The sequence below is a fragment of the Hyla sarda genome, chromosome 5 (genome assembly GCF_029499605.1).
Source record: "Hyla sarda isolate aHylSar1 chromosome 5, aHylSar1.hap1, whole genome shotgun sequence".
NCBI lineage: Eukaryota > Metazoa > Chordata > Amphibia > Anura > Hylidae > Hyla > Hyla sarda.
Genome location: NC_079193.1, coordinates 313,676,007 through 313,692,994, shown reverse-complemented (window position 1 = coordinate 313,692,994; position 16,988 = coordinate 313,676,007). Strand labels below are relative to the sequence as shown.

General features: G+C 41.5%; 1 protein-coding gene across 5 annotated transcripts in view; it reads right to left on the bottom strand.

Annotated features, from left to right (window-relative positions):
- Positions 1-13,738: 13,738 nt before the first annotated feature.
- The window catches only part of LOC130274181 (cingulin-like), a 419,288-nt gene continuing 416,038 nt past the window's right edge, over positions 13,739-16,988 (bottom strand). For 3 of the 5 annotated variants that reach the window (XM_056522192.1, XM_056522194.1, XM_056522195.1), the window contains one exon: positions 13,740-14,266. In XM_056522192.1, coding sequence (XP_056378167.1) covers positions 13,877-14,266 — 390 coding nt within the window. In that variant the 3' untranslated portion in view covers positions 13,740-13,876. Of the gene's footprint in view, positions 14,267-16,988 lie in introns of all 5 variants that reach the window. The other 2 variants (XM_056522196.1, XM_056522193.1) reach the window with 2 other exon arrangements.

Genomic DNA, 16,988 nt, shown 5'->3' with positions numbered 1-16,988 from the left:
TCCCCCATATGTGTAATACAGACAAAGGATAAGTTAGCCAGCACTATTGATTCCAAACTATTATATGGACCTGGCTTACAGGTGCACGCTGCTGGGCTAAATATACAGCAACAGAAGAATACAGCAGCACACTGCTAGCGCTTGGCACAAAGATATAGATAAAACATGATTATATAGATAAAACATGAAAAGCTATACAGCTATGGTGCAATAAATGGTGCAATGAAATAGTGAGGTACTTAGCTTGCAAATTGGCGGCCAAATAGCTTGGCCGCCAAATTGCAAGCTAAGTACCTCACTATTTCATAACTTCATAATTTTATATTTCCATTTATTGCACCATAGCTGTATAGCTTTTCATGTTTCATATATATATACTCATGTTTTATCTATATCTTTGTGCCAAGCGCTAGCAGTGTGCTGCTGTATTCTTCTGTTGCTGTATATTTAGCCCAGCAGCGTGCACCAGTAAGCCAGGTCCATATACTAGTTTGGAATCAATAGTGCTGGCTAACTTATGCTTTGTTAGTATATATATATATATATATATATATATATATATATATATGTAGAGAACAGATATAGCGGTCGGCACCGCTGCGGTAATCAGGGTTAATGGGGTTGATACGTGCACAATTCAGCCGGTGACTCCCGGTAACACCTAGCATCCTCCTCCCTTCTGTGCTTCCACCTCTAACAGATAAGCAATGCAAGCCAAAAAGAGAAACAGAAAATGAGGGAGCACTTATGAGTCGGAGTCTTTATGCAGGTGAAGACTTTGTCTTTATTGAGGTGCAGGCATATTCTCCTATAGCCAGACGCCAAGGGGAACGGCAAGGTGCGTGAACAGCTGATTTCGAGCCGAGAACCAGCGCTTCTTCAGACTACGCCCCCCCCCGCGTCACCTGAGGGCAGGTAAGTACACCTTCTCCATCACGTGGCAGCGGGTGGGCGTTTACAAAAACGGAAGATAAAACCAATTTCAATCTAATACAAAAAACACCATAAAAGGATTGTTAAAATTTCGCTGTGCAAGAATAGAACTTTAAATATATTAAATCTTTTTTGAATAAATACACTCATGTCTAGCCTGTCATTTAATCCTAGGCTCCCCTGAGCGTTGGTTCTGAGAATCCATCTGCCTTCTTTTTGCAAAAGAGTTCTTTTAGTGTCTCTGCCATTCATTGCGGTGATCCTTTCTATACCTAGAAATTTCATGGATTTTGGATCTCCGTCGTGCTCCTCTCGTATATGAGAAATGAGCCTCTGGGAACCTTTGCCAGTTTTTATGGAATTCACATGCTCCCTAAATCTAATATTGACCACACGCGTAGTGCAACCAATATAGAATCGGTGGCAATCGCAAAGAATGGCATACACCACGTTTCTGGTGCGACAGCAGATGAATTCTCTACAAATTACATCTATGCCCCCCAGAGTGACCATTTTGTCTGTGCAGCAAAAGCCGCACCAGTTACAGTGGCCACATTTAAAGGTACCTTTCGGTGTTTCCTTTTTTAACCAATTGGTGCTGGGGGAGGAAGAATCAGAAAAGGAACTCTTTACTAGTATATTTTGCAGATTTTTGTGACAAAAGTCACAAAGGGTCTGTTGCTTGTCATGTCTTGAAGGTCTGGGTCACTTTGTAATAGTGACCAATTACTGAAAATGGCTTTCTTGATTTTTTGGGCCGTGGGGCTGAAGTTAAAGGAAAAAGAGATATTATTACGTTTTTCATTATTATTTTTATTATTATTGTTGGTGTGGCTTTTAAAGGGCTTTTTCCCTTTTGCACTTTATTTGCTATTATTCATGCTGCGTCCAGAATGGAATCAGGGTAACCTCTTTGCTGCAACCATTTGTATAGGTCCCTAGGCTGCACTTGGAAGTCTATCTCCCGGGAATTGATACTTTTTAATCTCAGGAACTGTCTGTAAGGGACAGCCCTTTTAACATGTTCTGGGTGATAGCTTCCAAAGTGCAATAGGGAGTTGCAGGCTGTGGGTTTTCGATAACCTTTAGTTATCACTTCACCATCTTGGAAACTAACTTTTACGTCCAAAAATTCTAAATCAGGGTTTCCAACTTTCCGAGTGAAACTGAGGTTCATGTCGTTTTCCTCATTCAGGGCGGATATGAAGTCCACAAAAGTGGACTCCGTACCCGTCCAAACGACAAAAATGTCGTCCACAAACCTATGGTATTGAGCAATGTGTCTAATGAACTTGTTTTTTTCCGAAAAAATAAAATCCCTCTCTAAACCCGCCACGTACAGGTTGGCTAGAGTGCAGGCAACCGGAGTCCCCATGGCAACTCCGCCAACCTGGGTGAACCAGTCATTACCAAATTTAAAGGAATTACAGGACAAGATAAACTTTAAAGATGAAATTAATATAACCAATGCTTTTGTCCGCACGCTCCAAGAAATTTCTTATTACTTCTATACTTTTATTTTGAGGGATACTAGTATATAAACTCTCTATATCTATTGATACAAGAATGCAATCTTCAGGTACCAGTTGCCCTACGAGCGAGCAGACAAAGTCATTGGTATCGCGGACGATGGCAGGAATCTCAAGGGGATGGAGTAGACAGTCAATGAATTGTGAAATAGGTTCCGTTAGAGTCCCCACCCCGGAGACAATAGGTCTCCCGGGTGGGGACTCCAACGTCTTGTGTATTTATGGAAGAAAGTACCATACCGCTTCCCTAGGTTCGTCCAGCAAGAGTTTTTCGGCTACCTTTTTGGAGATGACACCCCTCTCAAAGTAGGTTCTCAATAACGACTGTAATTTGCTTTTTTGAGAGGTAATGGGGCTGCTGGGTAACTTGGTATAAAACAGTGGGTTACTTAATTGTCGATTTGCCTCACTTAAATAGTATGTTTTGCTCATTAAAACGATGTTACCCCCCTTATCTGATTTTTTTTTATAACCATGTTATCCTGTTTCCTCAATCTCTCCAGAGCCGTTTGTTCCTCCCTGGATAAATTTTGGGGATCTTTTGGGTAACACAGTGCCTTGACATCCCCCAACACTCTTTTATGGAAGATGTCAAGTGCACTGCCAGGAGTAATTTGTGGGGAAAAGGTGGACCGTTTACCACCAGTGAACTCAGGGACCTCTAAAGTATCTAGATTGGCATCCTCAGGACCTGATAGCAACTCAACCAGTGAATTTAAGCAGTCTATTTCAGCTTGGGGGGAATCCTGAAGAGCACTGAAGCCCAGAGGACCAATGCTCACAGGAATCTCTCCTTCTGCTCTCACCCTTGTGGGTTCACTTTTATTAACAAAAAACTTTTTAACATGATTTTGCGTATGGCCCTAAAGAGGTCTATCTCGAAGTCCACTTGGTTAAAGTCCTCTACAATACAATAATTTAGTCCTTTTGATAAGAGAGACTTAGTAGCCTCATGCACTGTAAAGTCGGACAAATTGATTATCCTAAGATCCTGCCCACTGTCATTCTCAAAATCTGTTACTGGTTCTTCCATGTGACTCCCTTTTGTTTCAGTCCTTGATTTTTTTCTCCTGTGCCTTGTCCCCCCTCTCCTCGTTTTCCGCCTAAAGGGGTAGAATCCTGTTGGTTGCTGGTATGTGGATGGGTTTGAGAAGAGGAACTATCCTTGGAAAAGTTATTTTTCTTTCCTTTATCCTCTGAGCCACTAGACTCTGAGTCTGTGGTCCAGAAGTCTGATTTTCGTCGTCTGTTCCTGTTTTTTCTGAATGGACGTTTATTCGTAGTTTTTGCAAAAGAGAAAACCTTGTTAGTTTCAAAGTCCAACTGATCGCGTAAATATTTATCTCTTTTAGTATCCTTTAACGTGGCTTGTAGCAACGTGAGCTTTTTTTCCAATTTCTGTCCAAAGATTGTGAACTGGGTCTCTGTCATCCTTACTCTTAATTCAGTTTTAGCTTTCATAAGATCTGCAGTCACTTGTAGGTATTCCCTTTCATTTTGTTTAATTACAGTCCAATAAGAAGCAGCACATCCAGACCAAAATGAATTGAGTGCAGGCACAATAGAGCCTTGGTGCTCCGGTTCACTTGATATAAAGTAAATAGTAGGCAGCACTCCAGAGCTAAGTGAAACAAAACTTGTGATTTATTCATTGATGTGGTAGACAACGTTTCAGCGGTTTCTCACCACCATTTTCAAGTGAACTTGAAAATGGCGGTGAGAGATTGCTGCAACGTTGTCTACCACATCATGGAATAAATCACAAGTTTTGTTTCACTTAACTCTGGAGTGCTGCCTATATATATATATATATATATAGAGTCCTATAAGAAAATTAACTTTAAAATTGACTACAAATGCAAATCTGTATTGTGGGAAGAGTGAGTGACAAAACCCCTAGGCGGAATATAATCAGGACGGCTGAAGACTTTACTATGAAATAAAGAAAATGTAATTGTTTGACAAGACCTCCTGGATTTACACCGTTTTCCACTATGATAAAAGATTGCGGCTCCTCTTTGATTTACATATCTTTGAAAGAGGGGTAGTTAAACAACTATATCATGCTTGATATTTTCTGCTGCCTTAGCAGTAGGTGATTTATAAGTTCCTGAAATAATAAACTATTTTTTAACAAAAATCTGCAAGTTAGCGTTCTATTCATCAAGTCCTCTGTCACATTAGATCAATCAGACCTGCAGAAAATGAATGCTCAGCAGACTGCTCTCATCAGTATAGTTAAACAAGAAAATGAGGGCGGAGTCACTCCTTATTATAAAACATATATATTTTATTGATATACATTAAAAGATATAATATAAAATCTCACATAGAAGGGAGAATCTCCATTGATTTGAGGAAATGGCGTCACTCCAGAAGGTCCACATAAAAAAAATCCCATACATAATGTAAAATGGCTGTTCCTCATATTGCAACATCCCTATGTGGAAAATCCCACTATATATAAGGCGCTAGAGAGAAGCCACCTCAATGCACGTTTCGGGATGTCCTTGATCCTGGGGGTGGCGTCCTCTCAGCAGAAGGTGCATCTTATACTAGAACCGGCCAATAGAAACATAATTAAAACAATTCCCACCTGATTTGGGCTGTTTCCATTGGCGCATGCTGCCAGGAATGTGCGGGCGCCACTACTACCGGAAGCTGCGTCACAAGCCTGGTCACATGACCGCATCACATGATCGGTTGTACACGATATAGATCCAGAAGAGCACTGTCGGGCAGACCTGCTCATGTGCATTACAGACTGTCAGTGGAGTGTCAGAGATGTCAACAGCAATCACCCATCCTAAAGGGGCGGCGATTGGTGAGGAACACTCTCTGACGCTGGACTGATCACAAATCTGGATGAGGGAACATAAATATTATTGAAAGGGAGACCACATAATAATAATTGCTTTAGACAGTGTAAAATTAATACATACACTTAATAGATAAGTCTGGGCTAATATTTTTATTGGTAATTCATGGACCAAAATATAATCTGTGCATGACGGTGACTTGTTTCACACACATATATATATATATATATATATATATATATATATAGTGATATTTCATATAAATATAATTCATTATATGTGTATGAAGTAATTCATGGACCAAAATATAATATGTACATGTACAGTGACTTATTTCATATATATATATATATATATATATATATATATATATATATATATATAGTGATAGTTCATATAAATATAATTTCTTATATGTGTATGAAGTGCAAAATGAATGGTTGAAAGTGTATGGGATACTAGCTAATAAATAATTATACGTGTAAAAAAGTGTGCAATTATCATTATTTAAACTAAAAGTTTTTATATTTATATATACCGTATTTATCGGGGTATACCACGCATCGGCCTATAACACGCACCCTCATTTTACCAAGGATATTTGGGTAAAAAAAGTTTTTTACCCAAATATCCATGGTAAAATGAGGGTGCGTGTGTGCGCGTGTATACCCCGATATACCCCCAGGAAAGGCAGGGGGAGAGAGGCCGTCGCTGCCCGCTTCTCTCCCCCTGCCTTTCCTGGGGTCTAGAGCGCTGCTGTCGGCCCTTCTCACCCCCTGGCTATCGGCGCCGCTGCCCGTTCTGTCCCCCTGACTATCGGTGCCGGCGCCGATAGCCAGGGGGAGAGAAGCGGAGCCGACAGCCAGGGGGAGAGAAGGGGCAGCGGCACCCATTGCCGGCGCCGCTGCCCCGTTGCCTCCCCCCATCCCCGGTGGCATAATTACCTGAGTCGGGTCCGCGCTGCTGAAGGCCTCCGGCGTGCGTCCCCTGCGTCGTTGCTATGCACGGCGCAGCGCACTGACGTCATGCGCCGCGCCGTTCAGCGCATAGCAACGACGCCAGGGACGCACACCGGAGGCCTGCAGCGCGGACCCGACTCAGGTAATTATGCCACCGGGGATGGGGGGAGGCAACGGGGCAGCGGCGCCGGCAATGGGTGCCGCTGCCCCTTCTCTCCCCCTGGCTATCGGCGACAGCAATGGGGCGCCGGCACCGATAGTCAGGGGGACAGAACGGGCAGCGGCGCCGATAGCCAGGGGGTGAGAAGGGCCGGCAGCAGGGCTCTAGACCCCAGGAAAGGCAGGGGAGAGAAGCGGGCAGCGACGGCCTCTCTCCCCCTGCCTTTCCTGGGGGTGTATCGGCATATAACACGCACACAGACTTTAGGCTAAAAATTTTAGCCTAAAAAGTGCGTGTTATACGCCGATAAATACGGTAAGTGTAAAACATACAGGACAGACCAAAAGTTTGGACACACCTTCTCATTCAAAGAATTTTCTTTATTTTCATGACTATAAAAATTGTAGATTCACACTGAAGGCATCAAAACTATGAATTAACACATGTGGAATTATAGACATAACAAAAAAGTGTGAAACAACTGAAAATATGTAATATTCTAGGTGAAGAGTGTCCCCAAGTGCAGTCACAAAAACCATCAAGAGCTACAAAGAAACTGGCTCACATGCGGACCGCCCCAGGAAAGGAAGACCAAAAGTCAACTCTGCTGCGGAGGATAAGTTCAACCGAGTCACCAGCCTCAGAAATCGCAGGTTAAAAGCAGCTCAGATTAGAGACCAGGTCAATGCCACACAGAGTTCTAGCAGACACATCTCTAGAACAACAGTTAAGAGGAGACTGTGTGAGGCCTTCATGGTAGAATATCTGCTAGGAAACCACTGCTAAGGACAGGCAACAAGCACAAGAGACTTGTTTGGGCTAAAGAACACAAGGAACGCACACTAGACCAGTTGAAATCTATGATTTGGTCTGATGAGTCCAAATTTGAGATCTTTGCGACGCAGAAAAGGTGTACGGATGGACTCTACATGCCTGGTTCCCACCGTGAAGCATGGAGGAGGAGGTGTGATGGTGTGGGGGTGCTTTGCTGGTGACACTGTTGTGGATTTATTCAAAATTGAAGGCATACTGAACCAGCATGGCTACCACAGCATCTTGCAGCGGCATGCAATTCCATCCGGTTTGCGTTTAGTTGGACCTTCATTTATTTTTCAACAGGACAATGATCCCAAACACACCTCTAGGCTGTGTAAGGGCTATTTGACCAAGAAGGAGGGTGATGGGGTGCTGCACCAGATGACCCGGCCCCCACAGTCACCGGATCTGAACGCAATGAAGGCAAAAGGGCCAACAAGTGCTAAGCATCTCTGAGAACTCCTTCAAGATTGTTGGAAGACCATTTCTGGTGACTACCTCTTGAAGCTCATCAAGAGAATGCCAAGAGTGTGCAAAGCAGTAATCAAAGGGCTGGGGAAGAGGAGGAGGGATAGGGGGAAAGGGAAAGGTAAAGCCAGGTCCGATTGCCCACCAAGTAAAAGTCCAGCTTATACGATAGAAGGTTGTGGTCTGATTATGTCCAAAGTTAGATGGTCTCTCATTCCAAAATCCGAATTCAAGCTGTCAGTCCAAGAGAAATTCAAGAAGGGCACAGTCTGGTTCTATGAAACAGAAAATACAGAACAATAAATGAATATACATACAAATTAAAATCAATAAAAACTACATAAAAAGCAAAGCTGCTGAAAAAACGTCAGGTGATCGGAGAAATGTGGCAAATAGTAATACCTCATTAAGTCCATGAGGTTGCAATGTATGAAGACGCCATATCCATCTGCTTTCATGTTGAGCAAGACTTTTTGGTACATCTCCTTCATGTATCTCTAAATCCACTTGGATAGTGCCCTTCACTTTCAAGAATTTAGGATCAAATCCATGCTCAGCGAAAAAATTTCACACAATTCAATTCATTAATATTTGTACATGAAGAGGCTTGTCTAATGTCTTGCATGTGTTCCTGTACCCTGACTTTTAGGGCTCTTGATGTTAATCCAATAAAAATATTTGGGCCAGGGCAATAAGCATAATAAATAACTGCTTTAGAATTGCACGTTATGTGATGTCTAATTTTGAAGCTTTTTTTGTCCAGTAGAGTCCACAAAATTATTACTCCTTTCAATATTGGGACACCCAATGCATCTTACGCAAGGGAAGCAGGTGGGAAATGCGTTGCAGGAAATGCGTTGCGGGAAACAAAAGCCCTAAAAGTCAGTGTACGGGAACACATGCAAGACATTAAACAAGCCTCCACATGTACGAATATTGATGAATTGAAGCCGATTGCGCACCATTTTTTGTTTGAGCATGGATATGATCCTAAATTCTTGAAAGTGAAGGGCATTAACCAAGTGGATTTGGGGATACGTGGAGGAGATGTACCAAAAATCCTTGCTCAACGTGAAAGCAGATGGATATGGCATCTTCATACATTTCAACCTCATGGACTTAATGAGGTATTACCATTTGCCCCATTTCTTTGATCACCTGATGTTTTTTCAGCAGCTTTGCTTTTTATGTAGTTTTAAATTATTTTAATTTGTATGTACGTTATATTAATGTATTGTTCTGTATTTTCTGTTTCATAGAACCAGACTGTGCCCTTCTCAAACCTCTCTTGGACTGACAGCTTGAATTCGGATTTTGGAGTGAGAGACCATCTAACTTTGGACATAAGCAGACCACAACCTTCTATAGTATAAGCCAGACTTTTACTTGGTGGTCAATTGGACCTGACTTTACCTTCCCCTCTACCCCTCCTTCCTCTCTTCCCCCTGGTCTCTTTCCCCATCCTCACTCCCCTTTCCCTTTTTGTTTTTCTATAATACATCATTAATTATGGTTTAATAATTTGTCATCTAATATTACTTATATAATAATGTATGGCACAATTTTTGTCATAGAAACACTCACGTTTTTAGTGCACGTTCAGTAGTTTTGTTTTTCATACAATTTATTTGCACTTTTTTATACAAATCTATTCATATATGGGTAGTTCTTATCACAATTTTGCATTTAATATTGCACACCTTATACTTTAGCACCTTTTTTTTTTGTATATTTGTATATATATATGTTTGACACTATATATATATGTATATATATATATATATATATATATATATATATATATATATGTATATGACCTTTTAGTTTAAATAATGATAATTGCACACTTGCTTACACATAATTATTTATTAACTAGTATCCCATACACCTCCAACCATTAATTTTGCACTTTATACACATATAATGAATTATATCTACATGAAATATCACTACCGTATATACTCGAGTATAAGCCGAGTTTTTCAGCACAATTTTTCATGCTGAAAACACCCCCTCAGCTTATACTCGAGTGAACTCTCCGCCCTCAGTGGTCTTCAACCTGCGGACCTCCAGATATTTCAAAACTACAACTCCCAGCATGCTCAGAGTTGTCCGGGCATGCTCGGAATTGTAGTTTTGAAACATCTGGAGGTCTGCAGGTTGAAGACCACTGCCGGGCCTTCGTCATCATCCAGACCCCCCCCCCCCCCTTTAGTTTTGTACTCACCTTCCCTCGGCGGGATGGAAGGGTGAGCTGGTCCGGGCCATCTGTGCTTCAGGGACCGTCCGGTGGGGAGGGATAGTCGTTCCGGGCTGTCCATCTTCACCGGGGGGGCCTCTTCTCTGCGCTTCGGGCCCGGAATAATGACGTTGCCTTGACGACGATGCACAGAAACGTTGCGCATGAACGTCCCTGTGCGTCTTCGTCAAGGCAACGTAACCATTCCGGGGCCGGGCCCGAAGCGTGGAGAAAATGTGACTAGGTAAAGCAAACTAATCTGTAGTTAAAAAGATAGAGGCCAAGAGCACTCATTCTCAGCATTCTTGTAACCACTACTCCAATAAATTAAAGGAGTACTCCAGTGCATAGAGGCATAGCCTATATAACCTTGGGTAATCAACACTCCCAGTTCAGTATTTAGAGAGAAGGCGAGAATTTTTGCTAACAGTATCCATATTAATAAGCATTACCATCTATTGTACAAAAGATGTGGTCGTTTACAGAGCCTGGATATGGCTGCCTTCAAAGAAGTGTAATTATGGGGTGAAGAGCCAAAGAAGGTATTTTAGGGGGTATTCTGGCCAAAGGCATCTTATCCCCTATTCAAAGGATATGACCGCCATACATACCCCCTCCCATAGACATGAATGAGGGGGCATGGTGTGATGTGACAAGGGGGTGTGGCGAGACGTCATGTCTCCAGTCCTGGTAACACAGAGGATTCCAAGACTGGAGCAGCAGCCCCACAAAGAATGCAAGTGCTGCACAGAGATCGCGGGGGTCCCAGCTATCAGACATCTTATTCCCTATCCTTTGAATAGGGGATAAGATGTCTTCGGCCGGAATACCCCTTTGATAAAACTTCTAGATGGGTTACATATCAAGTGTTGGAATTTCTAATTACGGTGGGAGAAGAAACCATTGGGGCTGGGTGTTTTAATAGACTTACAGGAACCAATGGAACTACTAAACTTACATAAAAAAAACATGATATGCAAAAAAAGCACTGAACAAATTAACCTGTGTGCTAATTCCAGTCTCCACATGAGAGTGAGAGTATGTATAATAGCAAATTTTAAATTGGGACACCACCACAGACAAACCCATAGATTTATTAATTCCAATGGAACATAATATTCGGGTAGTAATGTTTTGGACCTACAGTCCTTTATCTGGCTGTAAGTGGCTTGTGCAGGTATATAAAACACTCCGACATCAGTTGACAGTTATGACATGAACTCACATTCCCAAAATACATAAAGCACAATATTTTCTATACAAAGATATAAAATAATTAATCATACAAAAAACAATAATTGTCTCTTTAATCAGGTAATAATCATCGCTTTAACAGACAGTCTCTAAATTTTAATTCAAAGCTTAATATTTGGAAATCACAAAGAACAAATAATATGACTACAATTTTTAATGAAAATTATGGGCTCTGTACTGAAGCTCAACACAAAAGACAATTTAGTTCCACACATATAAAATAACAAGTCTCAGTAGCTATAGGTGACAGCTAATTTCCTTTAGCCTTGCTGTGCCCTGAAGCTACTAATGGATGGCTGTTTTCAAGTATTATTGGAAAATATTAAACAAAAACAAAAAAGAAAGCTGTCATTTTCTTGTGTAATTGCAATCCAAACTGAGTGCAAAGCTAAAGTACTTCACATAAATTACATAAATATATTAGCGTTTTATTTAAATAGATCCAGTTATTCGAACAAAACTGTGCAGCTACTGCAACAGAGAAATAAAATGGTTTATATGGTACAGCTTCATCAATCCATAATAAATAACATAGCTTTCTAAAGCAATCTTGGTACATGATCATTTAGAAATCTACATTCCTATGTCAAAAATCGAATATGTTTTTTTTTGTTTTGTTTTGTTTTTTTTTAAATAAAAGTGGTAAAAAAAAATTGGGACGCCAGCCCAAGTATTAATAAATGAACATATATTGGTAAAATAAAGTTTCTGTAATCTCTAAAGCTTTCCTTTTTTTCCCTGTTAGCTCTGTTGTCTTCAGTAGCCCAATTTCCTGTCTGTACATCCTGTAACAGACTTCCTGTTCCAGCGTACACTCTAGCCAGGAATTCAGCCAACCCTATTTCCTTCATACTACACTTTCTTGTCTATACCCCCTAACCCCCTTCATAGTGGGAGAGTGAATTTCTGGCTAGTTTGTAAACAGGAACAGAGAAAGTTCCTTACAGGATATACACCATACAGAAAGTTAGGCTAATGAAGATAACACAGCAGCCACTTTTCCTTAAAAGCATAAGGACAGCATGAAAGACCACAGAAAGTTAATAAAATAACCGCATAAGAAATAGCCACTAAGCTAGCAAGCTAGCGTGACTGACAGCTATTTCAATAATTACCCCCATTATACATGTAAAACTGGGATCGGGTAAGTGTGCATGTATTTTTTTTTCTTTTGGTGACATAAAAAAAAACCTCTGTCAGACAGATTTAGCAGCAGCTTATCTTCCAACGTGCCTTTGTCCTCGGGGTCCCTGCCACTTGCCATTGGAGAAGTCAGAAAGTCTCCAAATATACAGTATATGACTGTTGGACGATCCTGCCAAAATCCGTATGTTGGGAATACTTTTCTTTTATTGCACGTGTATGGCCATTTTAAGTGGTCACAAATGCTATGGGCATCTGTGCACCGATTTTTTTATTTTTATTTATTTTGTGGTTCCTAAGTGCAAAATAAAGTAACTTTCTACAAAATCTTCATTAGAAATGCCTTCTATTCAGGTGCTACTCAGAGAAGATTAAATAAATCATTCAGAGTCTCTCTCTAAGTGTGTGGGGGGGGGGGGGGGAGGGTATACAGGGGAGGAGAGAAACCCTGGAGGACAGTTCATACAGGTTGGAAAGAGTCAAAAGAACAGATGCAAGGCAGTTTTCTGGAGAGAAGAATATAAGCTTTGTACTATTTGAATATAAGCGGTGTCTATTTCTGTGTAAATAGAAAATAGAACTCAGGCAGCACACTGCAGAGGATGTAGAAAGGCAAAGGGAAAAAAAAAAACTGGAGAAAAAGCATTTTGCACCATAATGTGTATAAAGAAAGAATTAAAAATGTATTTTCAAAGGTGTCCTTAGCCATTAAAGGTTTCTAATTAACATTCAACAGTATTGTATTATCTGCAGTGATTCCATTAAGAGGGTCACTTCTCCTTACACTGTATTGGTAACAAACTGTCTTTAGTAGTGATTTAACTTTAAGCTATGCAATTGATTAAAAACAAAGGAATACTGAAAAAGGGAAAAAAATAAAAATGTCAGTTATTCCTACAGTGATCCATGAGACTATGGCCTTAAATGGGTACTCCACCCCTAGACATCTTATCCCCTATCCAAAGGATAGGAGATCAGATGTCTGATCGCGGGGGTCCCGCCGCTGGGGACCCCCACAATATAGCATGCAGCACCCACCTGTTACTGCTCCGGAAACGCTGGAGGGTCTGGCTCCCGACCACGGGGATGGAAGATCGTGACATCACGACTCCGCCCCCTCAATGCAAGTCTATGGGAGGGGGTGTGACGGATGTCACGCCCCCTCCCATAGACTTGCATTGAGGGGGTGGGGCGTGACATCACATGGGGGCGGAGTTGTGACGTCAAGATCTTCCGTCCCCCTGGTCGGGAGCCAGACCCTCCAGCGTTTCCGGGGCAGTAACAGGTGGGTGCTGCGTGCTATTGCGGGGTCCCCAGCGGCGGGACCCCCATGATCAGACTTCTTATACCCTCTCCTTTGGATAGGGGATAAGATGTCTAAGGGTGGAGTACCCCTTTAACAATGTAGAGAATGACCTAAAAGTTTCTTCGTGGTAGAACTTGACCACCACCTGAACACAGACAGTCACTTGACAAATTTTATATAAAATAATCCAAAAATCTAGAGCAGTATATATGAAAATATTAAGGCTAGGATCAATGATAACATTATTACTTCATTTCTGTCCATTCATCTCATTGTAGTTCCCTTGTAGAAGGTCAGAAAGATCTGCAAAATGTTGTATCCAACATGATTTATCTTCTGAATCTTTGACGACCAACTGGTTCAGTACTCCTTTTAAATTGTCCTTTGTCTCCTGGTTAGGAGAAAGAATCTGAAATTGTTTATCACAACATGTCTGGTTCCTGTGGCTGCAGGATAACACATTTTTAGGGGTTGGCTCTTTATAGAAACCATTCTTCTGCCCGTTAGCTTTCAGATGAGTGAAACCATTAGACAAAGTCTGGTTGCAGGATTCCACTTGGACATCCAGCTGATGGTTTTTAAGCCTCTTCTCTTCCAGCTGCTGCCGTAGACATCCATTCTCCTGACATAGTTCAGTCAGCTAGATCAGAAAAAGGAAACATGAATGTTTTTTTTTATTATTTGTAAAGAACTGGTTTGAATAAAAATCGGTTGAATGTTCAAAGATTATTTACTTCCCTAAATAATCATTTTCTGTCGCAGTTTTGGTGCAGGGTTCTGAGCCAACCACAGGAATAGATACGAATGAGGGGAGGAGTATCAGTCTTTTATTCATAGTTTAATTTTTTTTTCTTTAACTACTTGACTTTGGACCAAAAAACGGACACAAAAATATAGTATATAAAATAAATAACATGAAAAGAAAAACATCAATAAAACTGTCTGCTGTGGCTTTAAGCATGTTGTGATAATGGGTTAAGGGACATATGCTTGATCTTTTGGGCCCAAACATAAAAAATAAAAAAATGTAAAAAAAATATACGGAATGGTTCAGGAACGGGTTGAGAAAAAAAAGTTCCGAGATGAGAGAACTTCCACGCAAAGGTCAGAAGAAAGAAAACTTCATAATCCGGTATGCAGTTCTTTCTTGGCTGCCGGCCACTTCCTAAGACTTTTACAGGTGCCTGAGGAAGTGGCCGGTAGCTGAGAAAACCATTGAGTTCTGGGTTAATAAAGTTTCCTTTCTTTTTGTCCTTTGCATGGATGTCCTCTCAGCACCATCTGAACCCTGACACCTTTTGGAGGAAAATTCAATTCTATTATTCTGTTCACAGACAGAAGCGCAGTAGAGAGACATTGTTTGATCATATATGCAATTTCCATTGTTGTGCCTGGCCGGCACAGCCAACCACGGTAAGCACTTAATCACATTGAGCGGTTATCATTACGCCATGGAGCGCTTTCTATTCTCTTTGTATTAAGGTGCTCACTTTGAATTCCCCAGATCAAATCTGATCACACAGCTATAGGATGTGCTATAAAAACTAGTCCGATCCTTTGAAGCCGCACCTCACAAATTAGAGTAGGATCATACTGCATTTTTGTGAGTTTTGGTAAAGCTGTTTAGTAGTAAACTATGCTATTGTGTATCGCAAAATAAGGATATATTGCAAGTGATTTTCTTTTAAAACTTTAAGTTTTTAGAATCTGTTAACATATACATTTGTATTATTCTTTTCAAGTGTAAAATGTATACATAAAACAGGAAGAAAAAAAAGCATAGTGAACACAGCCTTATAGGACTTAGGGTTTCCCACATACATTTTTATTAAAAAGCCGGAAGTGGATCCAGCAGGAAGTAAAGTTTTACAGCATTCCCTTATTCCAGGTATTCCACAGGGGATTTTCCCAAATGCTGTACTTTGGTATCTTTGGTGCTCCCATAGAAATAAATGTAGTGCATGTTGTCTGCTGCATGCATTCTCTATAAGAGCCAGGGTCTCTTTCTGCAGATCAAGGGGTCCCGGCGGTTAGACCCTGCCTCCAACCCCCCCTTAGGAATTAAGTTATGCTTCAATGGGCAAACCCTTTAAAGACTGTGATTGTCTTCTTACTACCGTATTTTCCGTCATATAAGACACTCCGGCATATAAGACGCACCTAATTTTATAGGGTAAAAATCTAGAAAATAAAAATTCTGAACCAAATACAATGTAAAGTATAGGACAGTGATCTTCAACCTGCGGACCTTCAGATGTTGCAAAACTACAACTCCCAGCATGCCCGGACAGCCGTTGGCTGTCCGGGCATGCTGGGAGTTGTAGTTTTGCAACATCTGGAGGTCCGCAGGTTGAAGACCACTGGTATAGGAGGTAGTACTCACGTTTCCCCGCCGCTCCGGACCCGTCACCGCTCGTCTCCGCTGCCCTGGATGTGGCCCTCCATCGCTGTCGCCGTGTCCCCGTCGCTCCGGAACGTCTCTGCTGCCCGGTATCCTCGACGTGATGATGACGAAGGAGAGAGCACCAGCCATGCAGGGGATCCCGGCACGGAGCAGAAATAGAGGAGGCAGGTCCCTCCCGGTGTCCTGTAAGCTGTTCGGGACGCCGCGATTTCACCGCAGCAGTCCTGAACAGCCCGATTGAACAGCCGGGTTAGTGTTATTTTCGCTTCAGACGTGGCGGTCAGCTTTGATCGCCGCGTCTGAAGGGTTAATACAGGGCATCAACGCGATCGGTGATGTCCTGTATTAGCCGCGGGTCCCGGCCGTTGATGGCCGCAGGGACCGCCGCGATAGGTGTGTATTCGCCTTATAAGACGCACCAACTTTCCCCCCCCCCCCCCCAGTTTTGGGGAAGAAAAAGTGCGTCTTATACGGCGAAAAATACGGTAGATAATGCAGGACATCTTCATAAGTATATCCCAAGCCTCTAAGGTCAGAGCTGTATAGAGGGTACAGGAGAACCTACTGCATTTCTTAGAACCATGACTTTTTCCAAAAATGTCAGACTAATCAAGTACTTCAACAATTCGTCATTGATTATCATTAATGACTCCCTATAATGTCCATACATTTCTCATAAAGTGACGTGCCTGCCACGTGTATTATATGTATAAATATCACACCAATTTAAAATATAGAATATACAAAGAATCCAGCTTTCTTTTATAGCTCCAGAACAAGCGTCTACATATAAATGAATTTCAAGCGGTGTGTGATGTGATAATGTTATAGTTTGGCCATGGCTGTAATAATCATAGGGAGAGGAGGTAAGGACTAGTCATTAGCAGTAACTCAAATGCTGTATTTAGCAATTTGGGTCTTAATTAAAAGATCGTTCCCTGGCTTTAAAATGATAAAA